Consider the following 26,123-nt stretch of genomic DNA (forward strand, 5'->3'; position numbering starts at 1 on the left):
ATTACAAATTTACATTTACACAAACAGTTGTTTTCCTAAACTTGAAAATGTTTTTAGGCCGCTGTAGTTGTTGCCTATAGTAGCATCCTAATGTTTTTCTTTTTGTTTATTTTTAAGTTCTTCTTTTACTATATAATAGTATTTATCTTTATCGCCTCTTTGCTTATTTGGAAATTTTTTCTTCAAAAACTCAATTTTGTTCTTATTTTTGTACCTTCTAGTAAACTTCTGCAAATAAATACAAAATGTTATTTTTCTCTGTCGGACCATTTTGCTTTGATTGCTTCTTTATTATCTTTCATAAGTTCCTCTTCTGTTAGCGGTTCTTTAAAATCTCTACCTCTGTACGGTTTCTCGGGTTGTTCAGTTAAAAGATCCAGAATATTTGCCAACCCTTCTCGAATTTGCTTAGGGATAAGAGGAGGATTAAGTTTGTATAAACAACAGTCACCATGAAGCTGATTTTTGTTATTTGTCCGGAGTTGTATTTTCTTTTTCGTTTATCCAAAAGCCTTTTCTTAGCACTTTTACACTTGAAACTTTCGTCTTTTCCCCCGGTTGATTTGCAGGCGGTTTGTTCTGTTCGGGCCATTCTTTTTTCTTCTATATATTCTCTCAAAACTGTTGCTTGTATATTCTAAATGCGTTACAGACCTAGACGAAGTAAGATCTTTTTTGGACTTTTTCGATTTAAAATTTACAAATCTAGTTGATAAGCTTTTTATCAAAGCTGAGATACGTAGGAGTTAGTTTTCATACATATATGATTTATATTTTTTTTATGTTCATTAAAATAAAGTTTTCATTATATTCGTAAAAACTTTTTTAATAGATTTTAAATGAGAAAAAGACACAACACATATAAAAATGATATTAATATATAAGTTTGCACTAGGTTTTTTATTGGTATTGATATAAAAATATTTAAAGTAAAATATTTTATTAGTTCCACTATGATGGAAAAAATTAATAATATAGATATACCTACTTTTAAATTTTTTTTATTTACAATTTTTGTTTTTTAAGTAATTTGAAATAGATTATGTAATTAAACCGAAAATATAAACACTCAACTTAATAAGTGCAAGTGTATCTGTTTTAAGCAAGTATAGTTAAAAAAATATTAGTATCAAGTATTTTTTAATAATTGGTGAAACATAACGATGTTAGAAATTAAGACTTGTTTGTTGTTTTTATATTTTTTTTTGTACAATGCCTAAAAAGACATATTAAATAAAAGGTAGTTATGTATATAATATTACTTAATTATTTTTTAAAGAATAAAACGTATTGAATAATGCAGTCTGCGTTTCTATTTCTTTTACTTTAAGCTTTAAATATTGTACTACTATAATTATTCATTTTCATTTATATACAAAAAATTGGGTGTAAGTGCATTTAAAGATTCTCATTATTTCTCATAGCTATAAAAAATTAATAGTTTTTATCACGTTAAAAAAAACATTTAGCTAAAATTTAAAATTTTAAGATTTACGAAAAATAAAAGAGCAATTAAAACAATAAACTATGAATATTTTCATTTGAGACATAACTTAACAACTAAAAACTTGTTTATGAAAAATTTGACATGTAGTGAAAAATTAAAATCGTAAAGTTTGTATGTTTTTAACAAGATGTAATTTATACTACTACTCTAAGTTAATAGAAACTCATTCTAATCTTCACCAGCCAGAAACAGCATTAATCCTTTGAAAATAAACTAATACAGAAATTCTCATAAAATATTTGTTCTTTATACTAGGGTTCCAAAGGGAGAGCATTTTGCCCCTTTTCGGGCAGTTTTAGTAAGCTGGGGGCAATAGTTATGACAAGTCTGTGGGAAAGAAGAAGTAATAAAGTAAAAACGATTTGATTATTAAAATTAAGTATAGGAGGCGATATCTAATAAAAAGAATTAACTTATTTTGAATTTCTAGAGGGGAGGGGTAGGGAGTATTATACAATTAATAAAATTTTTATAAAGTAAACTTTAAAATTACCTATATATAGCTGAAACATAAAAACTGATAAACTTTAGTTTTATTTTACTACTTGAGTTTGACGTTAACACATTAAGCTAAAAAAGGGGTCGAAAAGGAAAAGCGGTCTTTGACATATAAGTGTTACAAAAAAAACTGTTGTACAATCAACGTTACACATAGCTTACAAAAAGGGTAAAGTTTGTTCTTGTTTAGAAGTAGTTAAAATTTTAACTTACAAAGGAACTTAAAGACAAAAAAAAAGAAAATTATTTATTGACTACCAGAAGATCTAACTTTAAAAATAAAAGTATTTCAACCATTTAAATAAATATATGCTGTGCTATGTGTAAAAGTCTAAATAAGACTACAAAGATAGTTTTTTAACTAACTAAAAAATCCAAAAAAGCTTGTGATTAAATTACATGATGTGAAAAAGCTAACAGTATAAATAGTTTGTAAGTGGTTTTGATTAGGTGCAATAAATCAAAATAAATCCTTAGATCTATTATTTTATATATGTTAGCAGAATCACTGATTGTTAACTTAAAAAGTAGTTACATTTCTTAAGATAAATATAAAACAAATTGTACATAGATTTGAATACTTGTCATACTTGCTAAAACATAAAAATAATGTTTGTAACAGGTGCTTTGATAAATCTAACTTTTTAAATATCTTATAATACTCAAAAAATAAATGAATCATTGGAAATGGTAGCATTTAGCAGTTTGTTTAAATAAGAACTACTGTTTGATAAATAAATGATGACTTGCTTATATATGTATCATACTTCATACGTTAGTAATTTTTTTTCAACACAAAGATGATAACAACAGAAATGTTCAGTTGCGTTAAGCTTCACTTCTTGACTTCAGATCTCAGGTACAAATGAAGAAAAATTGATTTGAAACAACTTAGATATGACAGATTTACAACTAGCATTTATTAGTAATGAATAACAATCAGAGAATAAGTATTTATGAGTAGTTTTAAGTATTAAGATAGAATTCAACTGAGTTAAGCATTTAAAGCTAACTGATATATTTCATTCTTAACGTAAATACAAATACATTATACAAGTTTTAGAATAAAAATCTATAGTTTTCTAATTATAATCGTTTGAAATTAGTATTATCAAATATTTTATGGTTAATTTATACAAATAAACTTTACTTTTCTATTATTTATTTCAAAAAAGTTGTTATAAAACAAAAAACAATCTAAGATATTTAGTGGAATATGGTTTTGTTTTAAAATAAACATTATAAAAGTGAAGCTCATTCAGAATATTTTTAAAAGTAACGGACTTCGTCTAATCAACTAACGCTAACTACTGGTAAATATTTAGATCTCAATATATGTAAATTTGTCTTAAAATTTATTATTTTTGTAATTCATACTAAATGTAAACACAAACATGTGGTATATTTATATTAACTACTTAGAATAAAAACCTACAGTTTTCTGATTATAATTGTTTTAAAACAATTTTATAAAATATACTTAGGTTGTTTTACTTATGTAAACTTTTTTATTAGTATCCAAATTAAAAAGTCTTTATTTAACAAAAAAAAAACAATCTAAAACATCCAGTAAGAATTTGTTTCTGTTTTAAGTTAATCATATATAAAGTGAAGCTTTTTAAAAAAAGTTTTAAAAGTTTTGGACTTTGATTGAAAAAATTATGCAACTTAGTAGCAAAAGTTCAACTTTTGATTTTTAATTTTGTTCTAAACTTATGTTTTGGATATGTATTTCATCGTTAATGTAAATATAAACATATTGTACAACTACATCAAATGCTAAGAATAAAAATTTATAGTTTACTAAAGTAACAGTTTGAAGTTGATGTCATTAAGATTTTTTGGTTCTACTATTTAAATAAACTTTTTTTTTACTATGACTTAATTTAAAAAACTTATACTTAACAAAAAATACAATTTGATATATCTAGTAGGAAAATGTTTTGTTTTAAGATAAATAGTAAAAAAAATAGCTTATCGAAGCATTTTTAAAAATTTTGGTTTTTGTCTTAACAAATAACTCCAACTAATGGTAAAATTTTTTATTTTAAACAACATAATTTGTCTGTAATTTTTTACATCGTTTTTCGATTTAATACTAAATGTAAACACAAACATTGTGTATAACCAAATATAACTATAAAAAATTTCTACAGTTTTCTTATTGTAATCGTTTTAGTTTACTTTCATAAATATGTTTTATATAAATAATTATTTTAATGTCATATTCAGAAACCAGACAGACATTTTTCAAAAACTTTCATTTATTAAAACCATAAAGTAAAATTTATTGAATTATCCTAACATTCTCTATATAAAAAACTAAAGGGCCACTAATGTTTCAGATATTTTAATTATATTAAAAAGTCACGGACTTTTTCTAAACAAAAAACGCAAGCTGAATAATCAAGATAACTTTTGAAACCTTATTTTGTTTTTAAAACTTATTTTATTTTTTATGTTTTAATACTAAATGTAAACATATATATATTGTATGATCGAGTATAGATATATATATTATAAAATATATAGTATTCTTATTGTAATCGTTTTAAATAATTAATATTAAGTATTTCTTGATTGTTTTAGTATAAAAACTTTTTTTAACCAAACAAAACTAAATGTATATTATTTAACAAAAAATAAAACCTCAAGGTCAATGTAAATTTCTTAAGGTTCCTTTTCCTTTTTCAAATGAAGCTGAATGTGTTTAGCAATATCGGGCGCTAAAACACTTTGTATTTTCTTTTCTTTTATAGTTTCATTCTCAGATTAATAAATTCTGAATTTTATTTAAAATATATTTTATTTAGTAAAATTAAGTTTTACTTTAATATAAAAATTTAAAAATAAATAAGACTTAAAAAAGAATTAAAATTATAGTTTAATCTAAACAAATAACGTCAACCAGTGGTAAAAAATTAAAATTTTAGGAACCTTTTTTTTTTCTTAAGACTTTTCTGCTGTTTATGTGTTTTATACTACTTCTAAACATAAACATGCTGTATAATTAAACTTAACTACTAAGAATAAAAACCTACAGATTTCTTATTATGATCGTCTAGATTAGGGAACGGGTCTAAATTACAGGAAGACGAAAATGCCAAGAGGTTACTAAATTGCAGAAAAAGAACTAATGCGCACGAGAAAAAAATTAAACAAAGGGTGAATTTTGCACTAGAAAAAAAAATACAAGAAAAAAAAAACAAAAAAAAAAGTTACTGACCGAGGGTAAGGGTTAGTGTAATAGTGATAGTAAATATAGAAATAAAAAAATAACTAATAAAAATTAATAGAAAAAAATAAATACTATTGAAACAAAAAACCTACCGACCGACGGAAAAGGTTAAGGTGAAAGTAAAAAAAAATAATAAATAAATTTTATAAATGAAAAAATTAGATTATAATTATTACAGAAGTTAAAAGGAAAAATAAAGATTACGGACTTTAACGAATGTGAGATTAGTAGTGATGAACTATTTAGTAGCCTATAAATCCAGCTAAATGTTTACTACCTTAAATAACTTTTTTTTTTACTTTTTATTACTTTAATCAAGCTTATAACTTAATATTTATCTAAATTTTAAATTTCATGTCTCAAAATTCAGTTACAAATAAAAAAATGTTTAATTACAGCCTCTAAAAAATTTCTAAAAAAAGTTTAAACCTCTTTATAATTTCGAACTTTAATATTAAACACAAATTGAAACTAAAATGTTTAGTAAGACTTCGCTTTGCTTTAAGATGAGCTTCAAAAAACTGAAGCTAACCAAAATTAATATTTTGAATAAAAATTTAGATATAGCTAACATCTATCATAAAAGAGCAATTTACAAATTTGCATAATTTCGTATGTAACTTTTGTTAGTTAAAAAAAAATTATTGGTTAATTTATTTACTTTAAGATATAAGTTTTTAAGATATATTTATAAATAGATTATCTTAATAGAAAAAAACTTTTTTATTAAATTCTGTGAAAGATATTTGTTTAAGATGAGTATTGAAGATTGAACTTTATATTATCATATTGGTGTATTTTACTAAGCTAGATTGTTCCCTACTAATGTAAACCAAAAACTGTTTCTTTTAAATGTTATAAATGTTTGAAACTTAATTCATTTATTTTGTGTTAGTGCTTTGCAATTATGTATCCTTTGCTTCTCTAAATATAAAAGTACAATACTGACATTTAATATAGTTTTGCTACATCTCATTGTCACGGACTTCGTCTTACGTATAACGCCAACTAGTGATAAAAACTGCAAAAATCTTAAACCTTAACTTGTCTTATACTTTTTATTATTTTGTTTAATTTCATGTTAAATGTTTACTACCAAATTAAACATTTTAAACAACTTTTGTTTTCTAGTTTTGATTTCAAACATTTATTCAATACTTTTGCTCAGATTTAAAATTCTAATAATTATTTAACACTTTTAAATATTTTTTGAAAGTTAAAGTAACTTAGATAGTAATAAATTTAACTTTTATCGATAAATGTTATGATTCATTTTACGATTACTTTTGTATACTCTTAAATGTTTTAACCAAGTTATAGCATTTGTAGTGAATAGTTTGTTTTTTTAATCACGATATAGATTCCATTTATAAAAGCAAAACATTAAAAAAACATTCGTTAATGTTTATAAACAACAAATTAAGAAATTTAAAAGTAAAAAAACTGAACGTTTACTAAAATATAATGTATGGTGGCCCTGAAAAGGACCGGGATGTAAAAAAAATTGTATTTTTGTTTAATTTTATAGATGCAGTGGGTGTTATTCAGAATCACTAGTGTTGTGGAAGTTTTCAGGCATTCCTTTAATGTTTATCCTGTTCTTTTCCATAACTGACTTTTGCAACTTTTCTCTGACTTTTTTACCTATAGCTCTGGAAGTTTTCATTTCAAGTTTAATCATTTCTTGTTCTATATTTCGTTTAAGATCCCAATCTGTTTTTTTTGGTGCTAGCTTGTAAAGGTCAATGTCAAATTCTAAAGGTTCATTTTCTTTTTTTAAATGAAGCTGAATGTGTTTAGTGATATCAGGCGCTTCAACCCTTTGTATTTTCTTTTCTTGTACAGTTTCATTCTCAGGTTGATAACTTCGGAATTTTATTTGTGGTATCTTTATTTTGACTTGATCTTTTTTCTTGGCATCATTTTTCATTTTCTTTTTCATTGCAAGTAGTCTTTCTCTTCTTTTCTTAGCTGCCTCTTCCATTATTCCAATTTCATAATCCGCCATGTTTCTAATGTAACTTACCTTTTTGTACTTTTACTGATTATTCAGCAAACTAATATTTTTACAAATGTTTATTTGTAACATATTATTTGTGTATGAAAACATATTTCTACCAACACTAGAGGGCGCCTTGTGTAAAAAGCATTTTGTTTGTTTCAAATTTTTTGTTTTTTTTTATATACATATTATTTAAAAGTCAGATATAATTAGTATTTTTTCTATTATTGTTTAAACTATTTGTTATTTTATTTTGCCTCATTTGAAAAATTTGTAAGAATTGTTTTAAGTGGTTGACATTAAATTTTGCACTCGTGTATCAATAAAAATCTTTAAAAAAACTAAAATTATTAATGAAACTATATTAGAATATTACAACAGGTGCAAATTTAAATTAATGATTTTATAGTTATAATTTTAAAGTTGTGATTTTATTGTTTTTTAAGTTCTTTTTAATACATATTCAATACCACCATTGTATATAAAATAATATTTGTAATTAAATTAAAATTTAAACAATTTTAAATTAAATTATTTAGAATTCATATTAAAAGTTAGGGGTGTGTAGTAAATAAGAACTATCTGAAAACTTAATAGAATACTTTAAAAAATTAATAGTATTATTTGTTATCTAAAGTAAATGAAGTTTATAAAGTATTATCTAGTTAATTTAGACGCATAAGCTCAATTTCACTACTATTCTATTTTTAAAGTTAATATTAAACAAAAGTTTCAATCTAAAACTATCTAGCAAGAGTATGTCTTTACTTCAAGTTATACACTAAAAAAGCGAAGTAAATTGAAAATATGTTTAAAGATAATTTAGAGATACTTAAGATACATAAACACAAAACATTTATACAGAATATCAAATTAAATTTTATTAATAAAATTACATGTAAAAACACAAGTTTTGGTTTTTGTTGTAATCAAAAAAGTATGAAATATAAAATTCAAACTCTAAAATTTAGCTCAAACAAAAAACGGAAAAAAATTATATATAAAATAAATTTTTAAAAAAAAAGATAATCTACTCATAAAAATTAAAACATTTTAAAAATTCAAAAACAAACAATAAAACAGTAAATATGTAAATTTGTATTAAATTTTGTTATTAATTGTGCTTCTACTAATATTTTTAGAGGTTATCTATAGATAAAACTATAGTTTACTAAAAGACTTTTACTTTGTTTTTATTTATTGTTAAGTATGAAACTCTAAAGTTATATAATAGTAAAACATTCAAAGAGTACTATAGAAAATTAATTTAAAACTTTTTTTTTGAATTGAATTTTTAATTTAGTTCATTTGTATATCATATTGTGTTTAACTTTGTGTTTTCATTTAAATTGTGTTTATATATATATGTATAATTTATCTTAAAGTTTTGAATATAAGTTTATTTTCTTTTTCTCTTTTTGTCTTTCCTGTTTAAGTGGCTCAGGTTTTGATGCCTGAGTCCAACATTGCACAATAAACAATATATTAAAACGATTCTAATAAAAAACTGTAAATATCTTTTTAAGTTGTCGAATTAAACTGTACGGTATGTTTTTGTTTACATTAAGTATTAAATGTATAAGCAATAAAACAAGTTTTATGGTAAAATTAAATTAAAGACAAAATAATGTGGCCAAAATCTAAAATATTTTATCACTAGTTTGCGTTAATCTTCTAAACGAAATCCGTGACTTTTAACATATTTTCAATTTACTTCGCTTTTTAATGTATAACTTGAAGTAAAGACATACTCTTGCTAGATATATTTAGATTGAAACTTGTGTTAAATATTAACTTTAAAAATAGAATAGTAGTGAAATTGAGCTTATTCGTCTAAATTAACTAGATAATACTTTATAAACTTCATTTACTTTAGATAACAAATAATACTATTAATTTTTAAAAGTATTCTATCAAGTTTTCAGATAGTTCTTATTTACTGCACAACCCTAACTTTTAATATTAATTTTACTTAATTTAATTTAAAATTGTTTAATTTTAGTTTAATTACAAATATTATTAATATACAATGGTAGTATTGAATATGCATTAAAAAAAACTTAAAAAAGAATAAAATCACAACTTTAAAATTAAAGCTAAAAAATCATTAATTTAAATTTGCACCTGTTTTAATATTCTAATATAGTTTCATTAATAATTTTAGTTTTTTTAAAGATTTTTATTGATACACGAGTGCAAAATTTAATGTCAACCACTTAAAACAATTCTTACAAGTTTTTTAAATGAGGCATATAAAATAACAAATAGTTTAAACAATAATAGAAAAAATACTAATTAGATCTGACTTTTAAATAATATGTATATAAAAAAAACAAAAAAATTGAAACTTACAAAATGCTTTTCACACAAGGCGCCCTCTAGTGTTGGTAGAATTATGACGTCATACACAAATGCTATGTTACAAATAAAGATTTGTAAAGATATTTGTTTGCTGAATAATCAGTAAAAGTACAAAAAGGTAAGTTACATTAGAAACATGGCGGATTATGAAATTGGAATAATGGAAGAGGCAGCTAAGAAAAGAAGAGAAAGACTACTTGCAATGAAAAAGAAAATGAAAAATGATGCCAAGAAAAAAGATCAAGTCAAAGTAAAGATACCACGAATAAAATTCCGAAGTTATCAACCTGAGAATGAAACTGTACAAGTAAAGAAAATACAAAGGGTTGAAGCGCCTGATATCACTAAACACATTCAGCTTCATTTAAAAAAAGAAAATGAACCTTTAGAATTTGACATTGACCTTTACAAGCTAGCACCAAAAAAACCTGATTGGGATCTTAGACGAAATATAGAAAAAAAGTTGATTAAACTTGAAATGAAAACTTCCAGAGTTATAGGTGAAATAGTAAGAGAAAAGTTGCAAAAGTCAGTTATGGAAAAGAACAGGATAAACATTAAAGGAATGCCTGAAAACTTCCACAACACTAGTGATTCTGAATAACACCCACTGCATCTATAAAACTTTACAAAATACAATTTTGTTACATTCCGGTCCTTTTCAGGGCCACCATACATTATATTTTTGTAAAGTTTTAAGTTTTTTACTTTTAAACTTATTTGTTTTTTTATTTATTAACGAACTTTGTTTTTAGTTTTTTGTTTTTACAAGTGATGTTTATGTCGTGATTAAAATAAAAAAAAAACACTCACTAAAAATGCGATAGCTTGGTAAATAATTATAAGAGCATCAAAAATTATTCAGAAATTAAATCATGACATTATAGAAAAAATTTATTTTTTTTTACTACCTAAGTTACTTTAATTTTTTTCAAACATTTTTAAATATTAAATAATTATTGAAATATTAAATTAAGCCAAAATTTATAAAAGTTATAGAAGATAAAAGTAATAAACTAAAGTATTTTAAATTGTTTTGTTTGGTAGTAAACATTTGACATGAAAAACATAAAACATTAAAAAGTATTATACAAGTTAAGGTTTAAGAGTTTTGCATTTTTGCCACTAGTAGGCGTTATTTGTTAAGACGAAGTCCGTGACAATGAGATATATTAAAACTATATTAAAGGTCAGCAGCTTTTTACTTTTATATTTAAACAAGCAAAGGACACATAATTGCAAACTACTAACACAAAATAAATAAATAAATTTCAAACAGTAACAATATTTCAAAAACATTTTTTTGGTTTACGTTAGTAGGAAAAAATCTGTGCTTAGTCAAATTGATCAATATGACATTATAAAGTTCAATCTTTAATACTCATCTTAAACAAAAATCTGATACAAAATTTAAATAAATTAGTTTTCTACCAAAAAACACTGATACAAAATATCAAATTAAATGTTAACAAAAAAAAATTGTAAAAAAGCATAAATTTTGGTTTATGTGCTTATCAAAAAATATGTAATATAAAATACAAAGTTCAAACCTTAACTGAAAAAAGGGGAAAAAAATAAAAAAAAATTTGAAAGAAGATAATCTACTCATAAGTATGACTTTGAGATTTAATTTTTTAGATAAAATAAATATTTTAAAAACTTAAAGATTATCAATTAATAAGTAAGTATGTAAATTTGTAATTGCTTTTTAGTGATTAATTTGTGCTATATCTAAGATTGTTTAAAGGTCATCTATGGACAAAATTAATTTTACTAAAAACTTCGGCTTTATTTTTATTTATTCTTAAGTACTTAATTTTAAAGTTATATAATATTAAAACAACAAAACCTACTTTAAAATATTAATTTTAAACGATTATAGTAAGAAAACTGTACAAAAATTTCTAAGTAATCAAATTAATTATACAATATGTTTATGTTTACATTTTGTATAAAATATATAAGCACTAAAACAAGTTTTATGGTAACATATATTCAAATACAAAATAAGGTAGTTCAAATCTAAAATCTTACCACTAGTTGGCGTTATTTGTTTAGACGAAGTCCGTGACTTTTTAAAATATTTTCATTTAACATATCTTTTTTAACTCGCATTTTAAGTATTAATGAGTTAATTTAGGTAAATGAGCTCTGTTTCACTATTATTTCATTTTAAAAAATAGTATTAAACAAAAAATTCAATCTAAAATGTCTAGTAAGTTAAAAAAGTAAAGTTAATTGAAAATATTTTAAAAAGTCACGGACTTCGTCTAAACAAATAACGCCAACTAGTGGTAATATTTTAGATTATAACTACATTATTTTGTATTTGAATATATGTTACCATAAAATTTGTTTTATTGCTTATATATTTTATACAAAATAAAAACATAAACATATTGTATAATTAATTTGATTACTAAGAAATTTTTTGTACAGTTTTCTTACTATAATCGTTTAAAATTAATTTTATAAAGTAGATTTTTTTTGTTTTAATATTATATAACTTTAAAATTTAGTACTTAAGAATAAATAAAAATAAAGCCAAAGTTTTTAGTAAAATATAGTTTTGTCTAAAGATGACCTCTATAAAATCTTAGATATAGCACAAATTAATCACTAAAAAGCAATTACAAATTTACATACTTACTTATTAGTTGTTAACAGTTTGAAACTTTTAAAATATTTATTTTATTTAAAAAATATTTGAATCTTAAAGTCATACTTATGAGTAGATTATTTACTTTCAAAAAAATATTTTTTATAACTTTTTTTTTCCTTTTTTAGTTAAAGTTTTAAATTTGAATTTTATATTATATATTTTTTGATAGGCAAATAAACCAAAATTTATGCTTTTATACAATTTTTTATTGTTAAAATTTAGTTTGATATTTTGTGTCAGTGGTTTTTGGTAGAAAACTAATTTCTTTTTCAATTTTGTGTCAGATTTTTGTTTAAGATGAGTATTAAAGATTGAACTTTATAATATCATATTGATATATTTTACTAAGCACATATTTTTTCCTACTAACGAAAACCAAAAAAATGTTTTGTGAAATATTGTTACTGTTTGAAATTTATTCATTTATTTTGTGTTAGTGGTTTGCAATTATGTGTCCTTTGCTTCTCTAAATATTAAAGTAAAAAGCTGTTAACCTTTAATTCAGTGTTACTATATCTCATTGTCACGGACTTCATCTTAACAAATAACGCCTACTAGTGGTAAAACTGCAAAACTCTTAAACCTTAACTTGTATAATACTTTTTAATGTTTTATGTATTTCATGTTAAATGTTCACTACCAAAGTAAACAATTTAAAATAGTTTAGTTTATTACTTTTATCTTCTATAACTTTTATAAATTTTGGCTTAATTTAATATTTTAATAATTATTTATTATTTAAAAATGTTTGAAAAAAATTAAAGTAACTTAGGTAGTAAAAAAAATAAAAAATTTTCTATAAATGTCACGATTCAATTTCTGAATTATTTTTGATGCTCTTATAATTATTGACCAAGCTATCGCTTATGTAGTGAGTGTTTTTTTTTATTTTAATCACGACATAAACATCACTTATAAAAACATAAAATTAAAAAAAAACTTCGTTAATAAATGAAAAAACAAATAAGTTTAAAAGTTAAAAACTGAAAACTTTACAAAAATATGTATGGTGGCCCTGAAAAGGACCTGGATGTAACAAAGTTGTGTTTTGTTAAGTTTTATAGATGCAGTGGGTGTCATTCAGAATCACTAGTGTTGTGGAAGTTTTCAGGCATTCTTTTAGTGTTTATCCTGTTCTTTTTCATAACTGACTTTTGCAACTTTTCTCTTACTATTTCACCTATAGCTCTGGAAGTTTTCATTTCAAGTTTAATCAATTTTTGTTCTATATTTCGTCTAAGATCCCAATCAGGTTTTTTTGGTGCTAGCTTGTAAAGGTCAATGTCAAATTCTAAAGGTTCATTTTCTTTTTTTAAATGAAGCTGAATGTGTTTAGTGATATCAGGCGCTTCAACCCTTTGTATTTTCTTTTCTTGTACAGTTTCATTCTCAGGTTGATAACTTCGGAATTTTATTCGTGGTATCTTTACTTTGACTTGATCTTTTTTCTTGGCATCATTTCTCATTTTCTTTTTCATTGCAAATAGTCTTTCTCTTCTTTTCTTAGCTGCCTCTTCCATTATTCCAATGTCATAATCCGCCATGTTTCTAATGTAACTTACCTTTTTGTACTTTTACTGATTATTCAGCAAACTAATATTTTTACAAATCTTTATTTGTAACATAGCATTTGTGTATGACGTCATAATTCTACCAACACTAGAGGGCGCCTTGTGTGAAAAGCATTTTGTAAGTTTCAATTTTTTTGTTTTTTTTTATATACATATTATTTAAAAGTCAGATCTAATTAGTATTTTTTCTATTATTGTTTAAACTATTTATTATTTTATTTTGCCTCATTTAAAAAATTTGTAAGAATTGTTTTAAATGGTTGACATTAAATTTTGCACTTATGTTCAATAAATTTCTTTAAAAAACTAAAATTATTAATGAAACTATATTAGAATATTACAACAGGTGCAAATTTAAATTAATGATATTTTAGCTATAATTTTAAAGTTGTGATTTTATTCATTTTTAGTTTTTATTTTAATACATATTCAATGCCACCATTGTATATAAAATAATATTTGTAATTAAACTAAAATTTTAACAATTTTAAATTAAATTAAGTAAAATTAATATTAAAAGTTAGGGGTGTGTAGTAAATAAGAACTATCTGAAAACTTTATAGAATACTTTAAAAAATTAATAGTATTATTTGTTATCTAAAGTATATGAAGTTTATAAAGTATTATCTAGTTAATTTAGACCAGGGGTCGGCAGGCAGTTGGTGGTTGCGGGCCAAATTTGAAGTTTACAAAGTCTTCGCGGGCCGCAGTTTTAGTTTTAGTGACATTTGAATAATCTTTTGGTTTTAGTTTTAGTCACACTAGAGCAGGGTTTCCCAAACTCATTTTCTAAATCGCCCCCTTTTCAAAAAATAATCGCCCCCCACGATTTTACAAAGTATTTTTTCTCTTGAGTACAAACTTTTGAGCCGAAAAAATTGTGTTCGAAATGTAACTTAGTCTGGTACTTTTTATGCACGCACTTTTGGGCTGTGTTTAAGGTAGTTTACAGGGCTTGAGAAAATAAGTTACATTTGTTTTTTTATAAGCCCAGTAAAGTGTATTAAAATACTTAATTATTAAAAAGCCTTGTGTAATATGTAATCAATTCTGTTTAGATATGAATTGTTTTGAAACTTTTAGGGTAGTGGTGGACAACTTTTGTAGTAAGCATTTCATATTTACTAAAAAATCTTTTCTAGTTTCAACTCGTTAAAAAATGTAATTGCGGGCCGCATAGTTTAAAAAAATAACATATATGAAAATTAAAAAACTCGAGAAAAATTGTAATAAAATTATTTAGTATTATTGTGATCTAGGAAATACTATTGTGAACTGAAAACCAAATTGAAGGTGTATTTCAAAATATTAACTATCAAAAGACTAAATTTTGTTTATTTTGCACAAGTAGTTTTCAAGGTACTTAGCGGGTCGAAATTTGACTGGATCTTAACCGTACGTTACCCATCTGAAATCTTAACTTAAACCTCACATTATAACAATCTCTCATATAACGAATTTCGGACATTTAGAAGTTAATACTAAGCAACTTATTTAAACCGCACAAAATACTTAAACTATTTTATAGATAGGCATATTCTAAAATTACTATACCAGAGATTAAAAAGCTATAAAAGAATGAACAGTTTATTTTACATAAAATAAATATTAAAACATAATTTCTGATCTAGTTTGAGGAAGATTGACCGACTGGTTGATTATCTCACATGAAAAGTGGTTTCATCAACAGCTTCAGTTAATGCAATAAAATTATTAATTTCAATGCTAAGATATATTATAAGCAAGTTAGTTGTAAAGTAAAAAACTTATTTTTAAACTATATGTTTTGTAGTAGAATACTATTAAATAGTATTTGACTTGGAATAAACTTTAGGAAACTAAACCTTAATTTAAAAAATTTCTTTTTTCTTAATTAAATTCTAAAAAATAAAATCAAAATATTTACAGTTAATTCTGTGAAGAGAAAGTGATCGATTAAAAAATCCTTTTAATTAAGTTAAAATTTTGTTTTGTAACTGTAGCAGTCTTTTTGATGGCTTATTAAATACTGTTTAAATTTATTTTTTCTCTAGTTATTAGCCTATAATAATTTACCAGAAGAAAATAGTGAACAACTAAAAGCTAGTGTTGAACTATTAAAATAAACAACACAATCTAATTGCTAATATATTAAAAATTAAGATAAAACAAAAAACAGTTGTATTAATAGTTTAAAATTCCTTAATATATAGAACTTTTAACAATAATAAATCAAGTTAGAAAATAAAATTGAGTTTAAGAATCTTTTAAATGAAAAATTTAAAATAAATTCAAACAGAGACCTCAAATCTATACTCTTTTGAAACAAAAAAAAATTTTTGAAATAAATACTTTAATGGTTATCAAGATTTTTTTATTTATACAGATTAAACAAGTAATAACAAAAGTATGTAAAATAAATTTCTTTCAAACAAATACTTTAATCACTATGCTATAAAAATTTTTAGTGTAATGTAAAACGACAAATATATACTACAAAATTAACCAGGTCAAAATAAAATTATTATCAGATTTGTTACATAAACCATTTAATAAATACAGTAGACTTCCGCTTGAATTTGCACTTTGAACAAAATAAAAAAGTGCAAACTCAAAAATTGTTGCCATTTTTGGTTTTAAATAATAAATTTAAATATGTTATATGCAATAACGTTATGCATAAACATAAAAATCAACTAAGACATAAAACAAACATTCATTAATAAAATAGATCTATATAAGCTACTAAATATTATGTATTTTTGTTTTATTAATACTTAGTTAGTAATAGACTTTATTTAAGTTAAGTTTAAGAAAATATAAATTTGCACTTTTTTTGGGTAAAATGTGCGAACTCAAGAGGAAGTCTACCGTAACTAATATTTATTAGGCGTTATGCAAACCTGTTCTAGAATAAATAACTTAATAAAATTTTTATTATAAAAAGACTACTTAAATACAATACAAACCAGTTAAATAAGAAATATTTTAAAAGATCAAACAAAATAAAAAAAACTTTCATAAAATAATGTCTGCTACTGAAGTCTAATATAATGTGAAGGATGAGGTTCATGACTGCTCGCAAGTTTTTCTAACCTGATTCTTAATCAGTAAAATAAAGTCTCCTTTACAAATATCTAGATTAGATCTTTTGCTCAAGATTTTTTTTTGTTCTTTTTTTGAACTGAAAGCTTTCTCAACAATATAGCTAGAAGGAAAAACTATAAACAACAATCTAAATTCCTCTCAAATAATTGGATACTGTTGCCTTAGTTTTTGTTAAGTCCAAAAGCTTTCATATCGTTCTTTGGAAAAATCTACTTTAAATTCAAGGTCAGTTTGTAAGTCTGAGAAGGTTTCCTGTAAGTCGTTTACTTCAAAAAGATATGCCTCGAAGGGATCAATATTTTTATCTATATGATAGCTTTTTTGTGTCAAATTGAAATTTTACTACTTAATATGTTGAAATTGATAAAAATTCCAGATCTTTTTAGGTTTTTTTTGCCTAAATTGTCAAATTCCAGGTTTTTTCAGGTTATAGGTAAATTATTTATTTCTTAGTCTAACTTGAAGACTTTTCAAAAACAATTGGAAATATCATGAGGTGATATAACTATCACCTCATGATATTTCCAAAAAAAATAAAAATATACAGGGTTGCCAGTTTACCTAGAAATTTAATAACATATAACATAGATTTTTATAAACCATTTACGATCCCAAACAACATATATGTCAGGTTATAAAATGGTTAGAGGGATTCCGATCGTCTATGATCTATGTAATTGTTAAATAAGAAAGTATATGAATGAAAATATGTAATTTACTTGAGGTAGGAGTCATAAGTACTTGATTTTTTTCTCTATATTTCAAATAAACAAAAAAAAATATTTTTGTTTAAGTTTTACCTCAGGGTCAAATATTTAATAGCAAGCTAAAATTAGTAAAATAACAATGTAAAAAGTAAAAATTTTATGACAGCCCAAAATTTTTAAATCGCCCCCTTTTCGCCCCCTTACTAGTTATCGCCCACCCTTTCGCCCCCTTGCTAATTATCGCCCCCCAATTTACTAAAATCGCCCCCAGGGGGGCGATATCGCCCACTTTGGGAAACCCTGCACTAGAGAAAAGTTTTACTTTTATTCACGTTATCATTTTAAATAACTTTTAGCCATACATAGAATGACTATTTAAATTAAATTAAATAAAATTAGAATAAAATTTACATTGACTAATATACTTAAGTATTAATAAACTATGTACATTCATAAGCACTTACTAAGTTAAATTTACTACTTTTGTAATTTTACATACAATTTAACTCTCTATAAAAACCAAACTTGAAAGACAATTTATTAGTTACTTTTATATATTTGTTATATTATCAACCCCTTTTTCCATATTTCTAAGAATATTAACTTCAAAAAAAAGTTTTTGCGTGTTAAATAGTTTACATTCATTAAAAAATTTAGTAATTAGTTAATTTAATAAAATTAATACCTGTTTGTATTATAGAAAGCTAGAACAAATTCTTTAAGATAATTAATTCTCGAATACTTAAATAAAATATCTTATTAGTAACTAGTCTTTTACATGGTTGTAAAAGATACATGTAAAAGAAACATGGCTTAAAAAGCAAAAATGTCTGGGTTGTATCAAACCAGTTTAAGTTCATTAAAAGTTTAAAAATCTAGTAAATCGTTGTAAATCAAGCTTAAGTACCTAGTAAAAATATCATCATCATTAAAAAGTACACAAAGTGTAAAAAAACAAGAAAAAACTACAATAAATAAACTACACTACAGTCATAAAAACTATTCTGGGAATTCTAAGATTTATTTAAAGTGTTTGAAATAAAATTTTAACTCACATCTGAGTTTTCAAGCTTTTAAAATAGCCTGGTTGTGTAGCAACCCAGTTAAAACAAAGTTCACAACATAAAGAAATAACGAAACTTATGAACAGTAAACAAATTACATGCCAAAAAAATATAAGTCAGCTGGAATGGAAAATTAACTTTCTTAAACATTTTTAACAAAAGTATAAAACTTAATTGAGTCATTAGCGAAGAAAAAAACCTCTTTTTTATTAAGCATTACAACAATTCTTTATCTTCAACAAGAATTTAAAAATATTAGTTGTAAAATAAAAGACGAGCAACAAAAAAAAACGTTAGTTAGGAGTTATTGTGAGAAACGATAAAAAAACAAATCACTAAAGTCAGTTCCAACAAAGGACATGATTATCTTCAGTAACTACAGAATTATCAGAAAAAAGTTGTTAAGGCAAGTTATAAAGTAGCAAAATTTATTTTTAATACTGAGATTCCGTTTATAATTGAAAACTTTTTTAAAGAATTTTTGTTGGCAGTAATGAAAAACTTTTGTTTATTTCTTCAATGACAACAAAAAGTCCTATTTAGGAAATACATTAAGGTTATAAAGTCGCATAAATCAAATTATGACTTTAATCAATATGTTAAGATGAGAGGACTGATAAAAAAACTGTTGCTCATCTAAGAATTTCTATTAGAGATGTTTTTTAAACTTAGACACTTTAGTATAATTTCTTGGTTTAGTTCAAACACGAAGCACAACAATCGGTGAAATTTTACAAGTAAGGTGCAATGCACCAAAATTTTTTAGAAGTACAATTCCTTCTTTTATTTTTAGTATAAAGTTTAATTAAAGTTTAAAAAGTGTCTTATAAAGTATATCAATATTAAAAAACACTGTTAAGCTACTTTAGTATATTTTTTAATAAAGAAATGTTTATTTGCTAAATTTTTTGTGTCAAATCGAAATTTCACTACTTTACATGTAAAAATTGTTTGAAATTTCAGGCTTTTTCAAAAATTCTCAAATTCAAGTTTTTTCCAAAATTTTTAAGCATAAATTTTCAAGTTCAAAGCTTGAACTTGATATATTACAACATATATTATAACTGAAACTAACACTTTGCGTTGAGCAAAACTTACATCATAAGTTTAATTTGCCACTCTTTTAAGCAAAAAAGCCAGCCTAAATAACAAAAACGTTCCTGATATTTTTGTATACAAAAAACAATTCTAGCCAAAAACTTATAAAATGACTTAGTTGGCCTGAGATTTGAAGTCTTCAAATAGTGATAGTCTGATAGTGTGTCAATGTTTATAAACTGTCCCTAAGTCAAGTTTATATTAAATAGGTAGCTCCAAAAACAGCAAATGTGTGTATTGATATGCAAAGCATAAAAGTTAACTTAGTTTGACAAAATCAATGTTTGTAAAGGGTAAATGTATACCTAACAAAAAATATATTAGTTTATATCGTATATATTGTTTTAATTGTGTCTGTACAAATTTAGATATTACATGTAGAAAAAACAAACTTAGAAAATTATGCATAAACTAAACTTAAACTAACTAAAGTATTTTATAAAAAGTGGTTTAAAATATGAGCACTTTTTTAAGTTGGTGTGCATATAAATTAGTTCAAGTGCAAAGAAAACTTCTAAAAAATTATAATGTGTCAAAACAAAACTTAAACAAACCTTTTTTTCTTATTACTATGTTATTTTAAATGTTTTTACACTAAAACATAACATTTACAAAAAAAATATATAAAAGAAACTTAGGTATAAAAAAATATTGGAAATAATATCTAAGCTATAAAGAAAAGACATTTTAGTTAATTACTTACTGTTTATTACTTTTGTACAAAATGTAAAACATTTGCATTTAGTTTATTTGATAAATAGGTATAATATAACTAACTTATTAAATTCAAGCACTCTTTTTTCAGATAATTACTTGCTGTTGTAAAATAGAAGTTATTATGAAACTCAGAAAAATATCCTGTTAGAATGCTAATCTGTCTTTTTCACATTTTTAAATTAAAGTAGCAACTTCTTCTAATTATTTTTAAATGTTATACAGAGACTTAAAACCAAACTAAACAAATATAATCGAATTACCGAAAAAGATTTTTACTTGAAATATATTTTTGCTCAGCGGGCCACTTTTACATGCTCGCAGGACACAAAATTTTCTTTCGCGGGCCGCATTCCATTCAAAAAAATAACGTGCTCGCGGGCCGCAGATTTACCCTTCGCGGGCCGCAATTGGCCCGCGGGCCGCAGTTTGCCGACCCCTGATTTAGACGAATAAGCTCATTTTCACTACTATTCTATTTTTAAAGTTAATATTAAACAAAAGTTTTAATCTAAAAATATCTAGCAAGAGTATGTCTTTACTTCAAGTTATACACTAAAAAAGCGAAGTAAATTGAAAATATGGTTAAAGATAATTTAGAGATACTTAAGATACATAAACACAAAACATTTATACAGAATATCAAATTAAATTTTAACAATAAAATTACATGTAAAAACATAACTTTTGGTTTTTGTTGTAATCAAAATGTATGAAATATAAAATTCAAACTCTAAAATTTAGCTCAAACAAAAAACGGAAAAAATTATATATAAAATAAATTTTTAAAAGAAGATAATCTACTCATAAAAATCAAAACATTTTAAAAATTCAAAAACAAACAATAAAACAGTAGATATGTAAATTTGTATTTTATTTGTGTTATTATTTGTGCTTTTACTAATATTTTTAGGGGTTATCTATAGATAAAACTAAAGCATACTAAAATACTTTTGCTTTGTTTTTATTTATTGTTAAGTATGAAACTCTAAAGTTATATAATAGTAAAACATTCAAAGAGTACTATAGAAACTTAATTTAAAACTTTTTTTTTGAATTGAATTTTTAACTTAGTTCATTTGTATATCATGTTGTGTTTAACTTTGTGTTTTTATTTAAATTGTGTTTATATATATATGTATAATTTATCTTAAAGTTTTGAATATAAGTTTATTTTCTTTTTCTCTTTTTGTGTGTCCTGTTTAAGTGGCTTAGGTTTTGATGCCTGAGTCCAACATTGCACAATAAACAATATATTAAAACGATTCTAATAAAAAAACTGTAAATATTCTTTTTAATTGTCGAATTTAACTGTACAGGATGTTTTTGTTTACATTAAGTATTAAATGTATAAGCAATAAAACAAGTTTTATGGTAAAATTAAATTAAAGACAAAATAATGTGGCCAAAATCTAAAATATTTTATCACTAGTTTGCGTTAATCTTCTAAACGAAATCCGTGACTTTTAACATATTTTCAATTTACTTCGCTTTTTTAATGTATAACTTGAAGTAAAGACATACTCTTGCTAGATATTTTTAGATTGAAACTTTTGTTTAATATTAACTTTAAAAATAGAATAGTAGTGAAAATGAGCTTATTCGTCTAAATTAACTAGATAATACTTTATAAACTTCATTTACTTTAGATAACAAATAATACTATTAAATTTTTAAAGTATTCTATTAAGTTTTCAGATAGTTCTTATTTACTACACACCCCTAACTTTTAATATTAATTTTACTTAATTTAATTTAAAATTGTTTTAATTTTAGTTTAATTACAAATATTATTTTATATACAATGGTGGTATTGAATATGTATTAAAAAAAATTAAAAATGAATAATATCACAACTTTAAAATTATAGCTAAAAAATCATTAATTTAAATTTGCACCCGTTGTAATATTCTAATATAGTTTCATTAATAATTTTAGTTTTTTAAAGAATTTTATTGATACACAAGTGCAAAATTTAATGTCAACCACTTAAAACAATTCTTACAAGTTTTTTAAATGAGGCAAAATAAAATAACAAATAGTTTAAACAATAATAGAAAAAATACTAATTATATCTGACTTTTAAATAATATGTATGAAAAAAAAAACAAAAAATTTGAAACTTACAAAATGCTTTTCACACAAGGCGCCCTCTAGTGTTGGTAGAATTATGACGTCATACACAAATGCTATGTTACAAATAAAGATTTGTAAAAATATTTGTTTGCTGAATAATTAGTAAAAGTACAAAAAGGTAAGTTACATTAGAAACATGGCGGATTATGAAATTGGAATAATGGAAGAGGCAGCTAAGAAAAGAAGAGAAAGACTACTTGCAATGAAAAAGAAAATGAAAAATGATGCCAAGAAAAAAGATCAAGTCAAAGTAAAGATACCACAAATAAAATTCCGAAGTTATCAACCTGAGAATGAAACTGTAAAAGAAAAGAAAATACAAAGGGTTGAAGCGCCTGATATCACTAAACACATTCAGCTTCATTTAAAAAAAGAAAATGAACCTTTAGAATTTGACATTGACCTTTACAAGCTAGCACCAAAAAAACCTGATTGGGATCTTAAACGAAATATAGAACAAAAATTGATTAAACTTGAAATGAAAACTTCCAGAGCTATAGGTGAAATAATAAGAGAAAAGTTGCAAAAGTCAGTTATGGAAAAGAACAGGATAAACATTAAAGGAATGCCTGAAAACTTCCACAACACTAGTGATTCTGAATAACACCACTGCATCTATAAAACTTAACAAAATACATTTTTGTTACATCCCGGTCCTTTTCAGGGCCACCATAAATCATATTTTTGTAAAGTTTTAAGTTTTTAGCTTTTAAACTAATTTTTTTTTTTTTATTAACAAACTTTTTTTTAAATTTTTTTGTTTTTACAAGTGATGTTTATGTCGTGATTAAAATAAAAAAAAACACTTACTAAAAATGCGATAGCTTGGTCAATAATTATAAGAGCATCAAAAATTATTCAGAAATTGAATCGTGATATTTATAGAAAAAATTTAAATTTTTTTTTACTACCTAAGTTACTTTAATTTTTTAAATCATTTTTAAATATTAAATAGTTAATAAAATATTAAATTCAGCCAAAATTTATAAAAGTTATAGAAGATAAAAGTAATAAACTAAAGTATTTTAAATTGTTTACTTTGGTAGTAAACATTTGACATGAAAAACATAAAACATTAAAAAGTATTATACAAGTTAAGGTTTAAGAGTTTTGCATTTTTACCACTAGTTGGCGTTACTTGTTAAGACGAAGTCCGTGACAATGAGATATATTAAAACTATATTAAAGGTCAGCAGCTTTTTACTTTTATATTTAAACAAGCAAAGGACACATAATTGCAAACTACTAACACAAAATAAATGAATAAATTTTAAACAGTAACAACATTTCAATAACATTTTTTGGTTTACGTTAGTAGGAAAAAGTCTGTGCTTAGTCAAATTGATCAATATGACATTATAAAGTTCAATCTTTAATACTCATCTTAAACAAAAATCTGATACAAGTAATAAAATAAATTAATTTTCTACCAAAAAACACTGATACAAAATATCAAATTAAATTTTAACAAAAAAAAATTGTAAAAAAGCATAAATTTTGGGTTATGCGCTTATCGAAAAATATATAATATAAAATACAAATTTCAAACCTTTACTAAAAAAAGGGGAAAAAAAAAAAAAAAAATTTTTGAAAGAAGATAATCTACTCATAAGTATGACTTTGAGATTTAATTTTTTAGATATAATAAATATTTTAAAAATTTAAAGATTAACAAATAATAAGTAAGTATGTAAATTTGTAATTAATTTTTAGTTATTAGTTTGTGCTATATCTAAGATTTTTTAAGAGCATCTATAGAAAAATTTAACTTTACTAAAAACTTTGGCTTTATTTTTATTTATTCTTAAGTACTTAATTTAAAGTTATATAATATTAAAACAACAAAACCTATTTTATAATATTAATTTTAAACGATTAAAGTAAGAAAACTGTACAAAAATTTCTAAGTAATCAAATTAATTATACAATATGTTTATGTTTACATTTTGTATAAAATATATAAGCAATAAAACAAGTTTTATGGTAAAATATATTCAAATACAAAATAAGGTAGTTAAAATCTAAAATCTTACTACTAGTTGGCGTTATTTGTTTAGACGAAGTCCGTGACTTTTTAAAATATTTTCAATTAACATATCTTTTTTAACTCGCTTTTTAAGTATTAATGAGTTAATTTAGGTAAATAAGCTCTGTTTCACTATTATTTCATTTTAAAAAATAGTATTATACAAAAAATTCAATCTAAAATGTCTAGTGAGTTAAAAAAGTAAAGTTAATTGAAAATATTTTAAAAAGTCACGGACTTCGTCTAAACAAATAACGCCAACTAGTGGTAAGATTATAGATTTTAACTACCTTATTTTGTATTTGAATATATGTTACCATAAAACTTGTTTTATTCCTTATATATTTTATACAAAATGTAAGCATAAACATATTGTATAATTAATTTGATTACTTAGAAATTTTTGTACAGTTTTCTTACTTTAATCGTTTAAAATTAATATTATAAAGTAGGTTTTGTTGTTTTAATATTATATAACATTAAAATTTAGTACTTAAGAATAAATAAAAATAAAGCCAAAGTTTTTAGTAAAATTTAGTTTTGTCTAAAGATGACCTCTATAAAATCTTAGATATAGCACAAATTAATCACTAAAAAGCAATTACAAATTTACATACTTACTTATTAGTTGTTAACAGTTTAAAACTTTTAAATATTTAGTTTATTTAAAAAAATATTTGAATCTTAAAGTCATACTTATGAGTAGACTATTTACTTTCAAAAAAGTATTTTTTATAACTTTTTTTTCCCTTTTTTAGTTAAAGTTTTTAATTTGAATTTTATATTATATATTTTTTGATAGGCAAATAAACCAAAATTTATGCTTTTATACAATTTTTTATTGTTAAAATTTAGTTTGATATTTTGTGTCAGTGGTTTTTAGTAGAAAACTAATTTCTTTTTCAATTTTGTGTCAGATTTTTGTTTAAGATGAGTATTAAAGATTGAACTTTATAATATCATATTGATATATTTTACTAAGCATATATATTTTTTCCTACTAACGTAAACCAAAAAAATGTTTTTGAAATATTGTTACTGTTTTAAATTTATTCATTTATTTTGTGTTAGTAGTTTGCAATTATGCTTCCTTTGCTTGTTTAAATATAAAAGTAAAAAGCTGCAGATCTTCAATTTAGTTTTAATATATATCATTGTCACGGACTTCGTCTTAACAAATAACGCCAACTAGTGGTAAAAATGCAAAACTCTTCAACCTTAACTTGTATACCACTTTTTAATGTTTTATGTTTTTCATGTCAAATGTTTACTACCAAATAAACAATTTAAAATACTTTAGTTTATTACTTTTATCTTCTATAACTTTTATTAATTTTGGCTTAATTTAATACTTCAATAATTATTTAATATTTAAAAATGTTTGAAAAAAATTAAAGTAACTTAGGTAGTAAAAAAAAAAAATTTTTTTCTATAAATGTCGTGATTCAATTT

At 23.3% G+C, this 26,123-nt stretch overlaps 4 protein-coding genes across 4 annotated transcripts; 2 read left to right on the forward strand and 2 right to left on the reverse strand.

Moving 5' to 3' along the window:
- Nucleotides 1-6,783: 6,783 nt before the first annotated feature.
- LOC145839023 (coiled-coil domain-containing protein 12-like) lies at nucleotides 6,784-7,251 on the reverse strand. The gene has a single exon (XM_082946637.1). It carries the CDS (start codon nucleotides 7,249-7,251, stop codon nucleotides 6,784-6,786), a length of 468 nt encoding a protein of 155 aa, XP_082802763.1.
- Nucleotides 7,252-9,742: 2,491 nt separating this feature from the next.
- LOC145839024 (coiled-coil domain-containing protein 12-like) lies at nucleotides 9,743-10,210 on the forward strand. Its single transcript, XM_082946638.1, has one exon. The coding sequence runs from the start codon at nucleotides 9,743-9,745 to the stop codon at nucleotides 10,208-10,210; it is 468 nt and encodes a 155-aa protein (XP_082802764.1).
- Nucleotides 10,211-13,344: 3,134 nt separating this feature from the next.
- Nucleotides 13,345-13,812, reverse strand: LOC145839025 (coiled-coil domain-containing protein 12-like). The gene has a single exon (XM_082946639.1). It carries the CDS (start codon nucleotides 13,810-13,812, stop codon nucleotides 13,345-13,347), a length of 468 nt encoding a protein of 155 aa, XP_082802765.1.
- Nucleotides 13,813-22,781: 8,969 nt separating this feature from the next.
- LOC145839026 (coiled-coil domain-containing protein 12-like) lies at nucleotides 22,782-23,249 on the forward strand. The gene has a single exon (XM_082946640.1). The coding sequence runs from the start codon at nucleotides 22,782-22,784 to the stop codon at nucleotides 23,247-23,249; it is 468 nt and encodes a 155-aa protein (XP_082802766.1).
- The last annotated feature ends 2,874 nt before the right edge of the window (nucleotides 23,250-26,123 follow it).

Source organism: Thalia democratica, chromosome 6 (assembly GCF_965202585.1).
Source record: "Thalia democratica chromosome 6, ktThaDemo2.hap1.1, whole genome shotgun sequence".
Lineage (NCBI taxonomy): Eukaryota > Metazoa > Chordata > Thaliacea > Salpida > Salpidae > Thalia > Thalia democratica.

Bases quoted from the DNA above. Each gene is read 5' to 3' on its own strand.
- LOC145839025 (XM_082946639.1), bottom strand. From the start codon at position 13,812: ATGGCGGATTATGACATTGGAATAATGGAAGAGGCAGCTAAGAAAAGA.
- LOC145839024 (XM_082946638.1), top strand. From the start codon at position 9,743: ATGGCGGATTATGAAATTGGAATAATGGAAGAGGCAGCTAAGAAAAGA.
- LOC145839026 (XM_082946640.1), top strand. From the start codon at position 22,782: ATGGCGGATTATGAAATTGGAATAATGGAAGAGGCAGCTAAGAAAAGA.
- LOC145839023 (XM_082946637.1), bottom strand. From the start codon at position 7,251: ATGGCGGATTATGAAATTGGAATAATGGAAGAGGCAGCTAAGAAAAGA.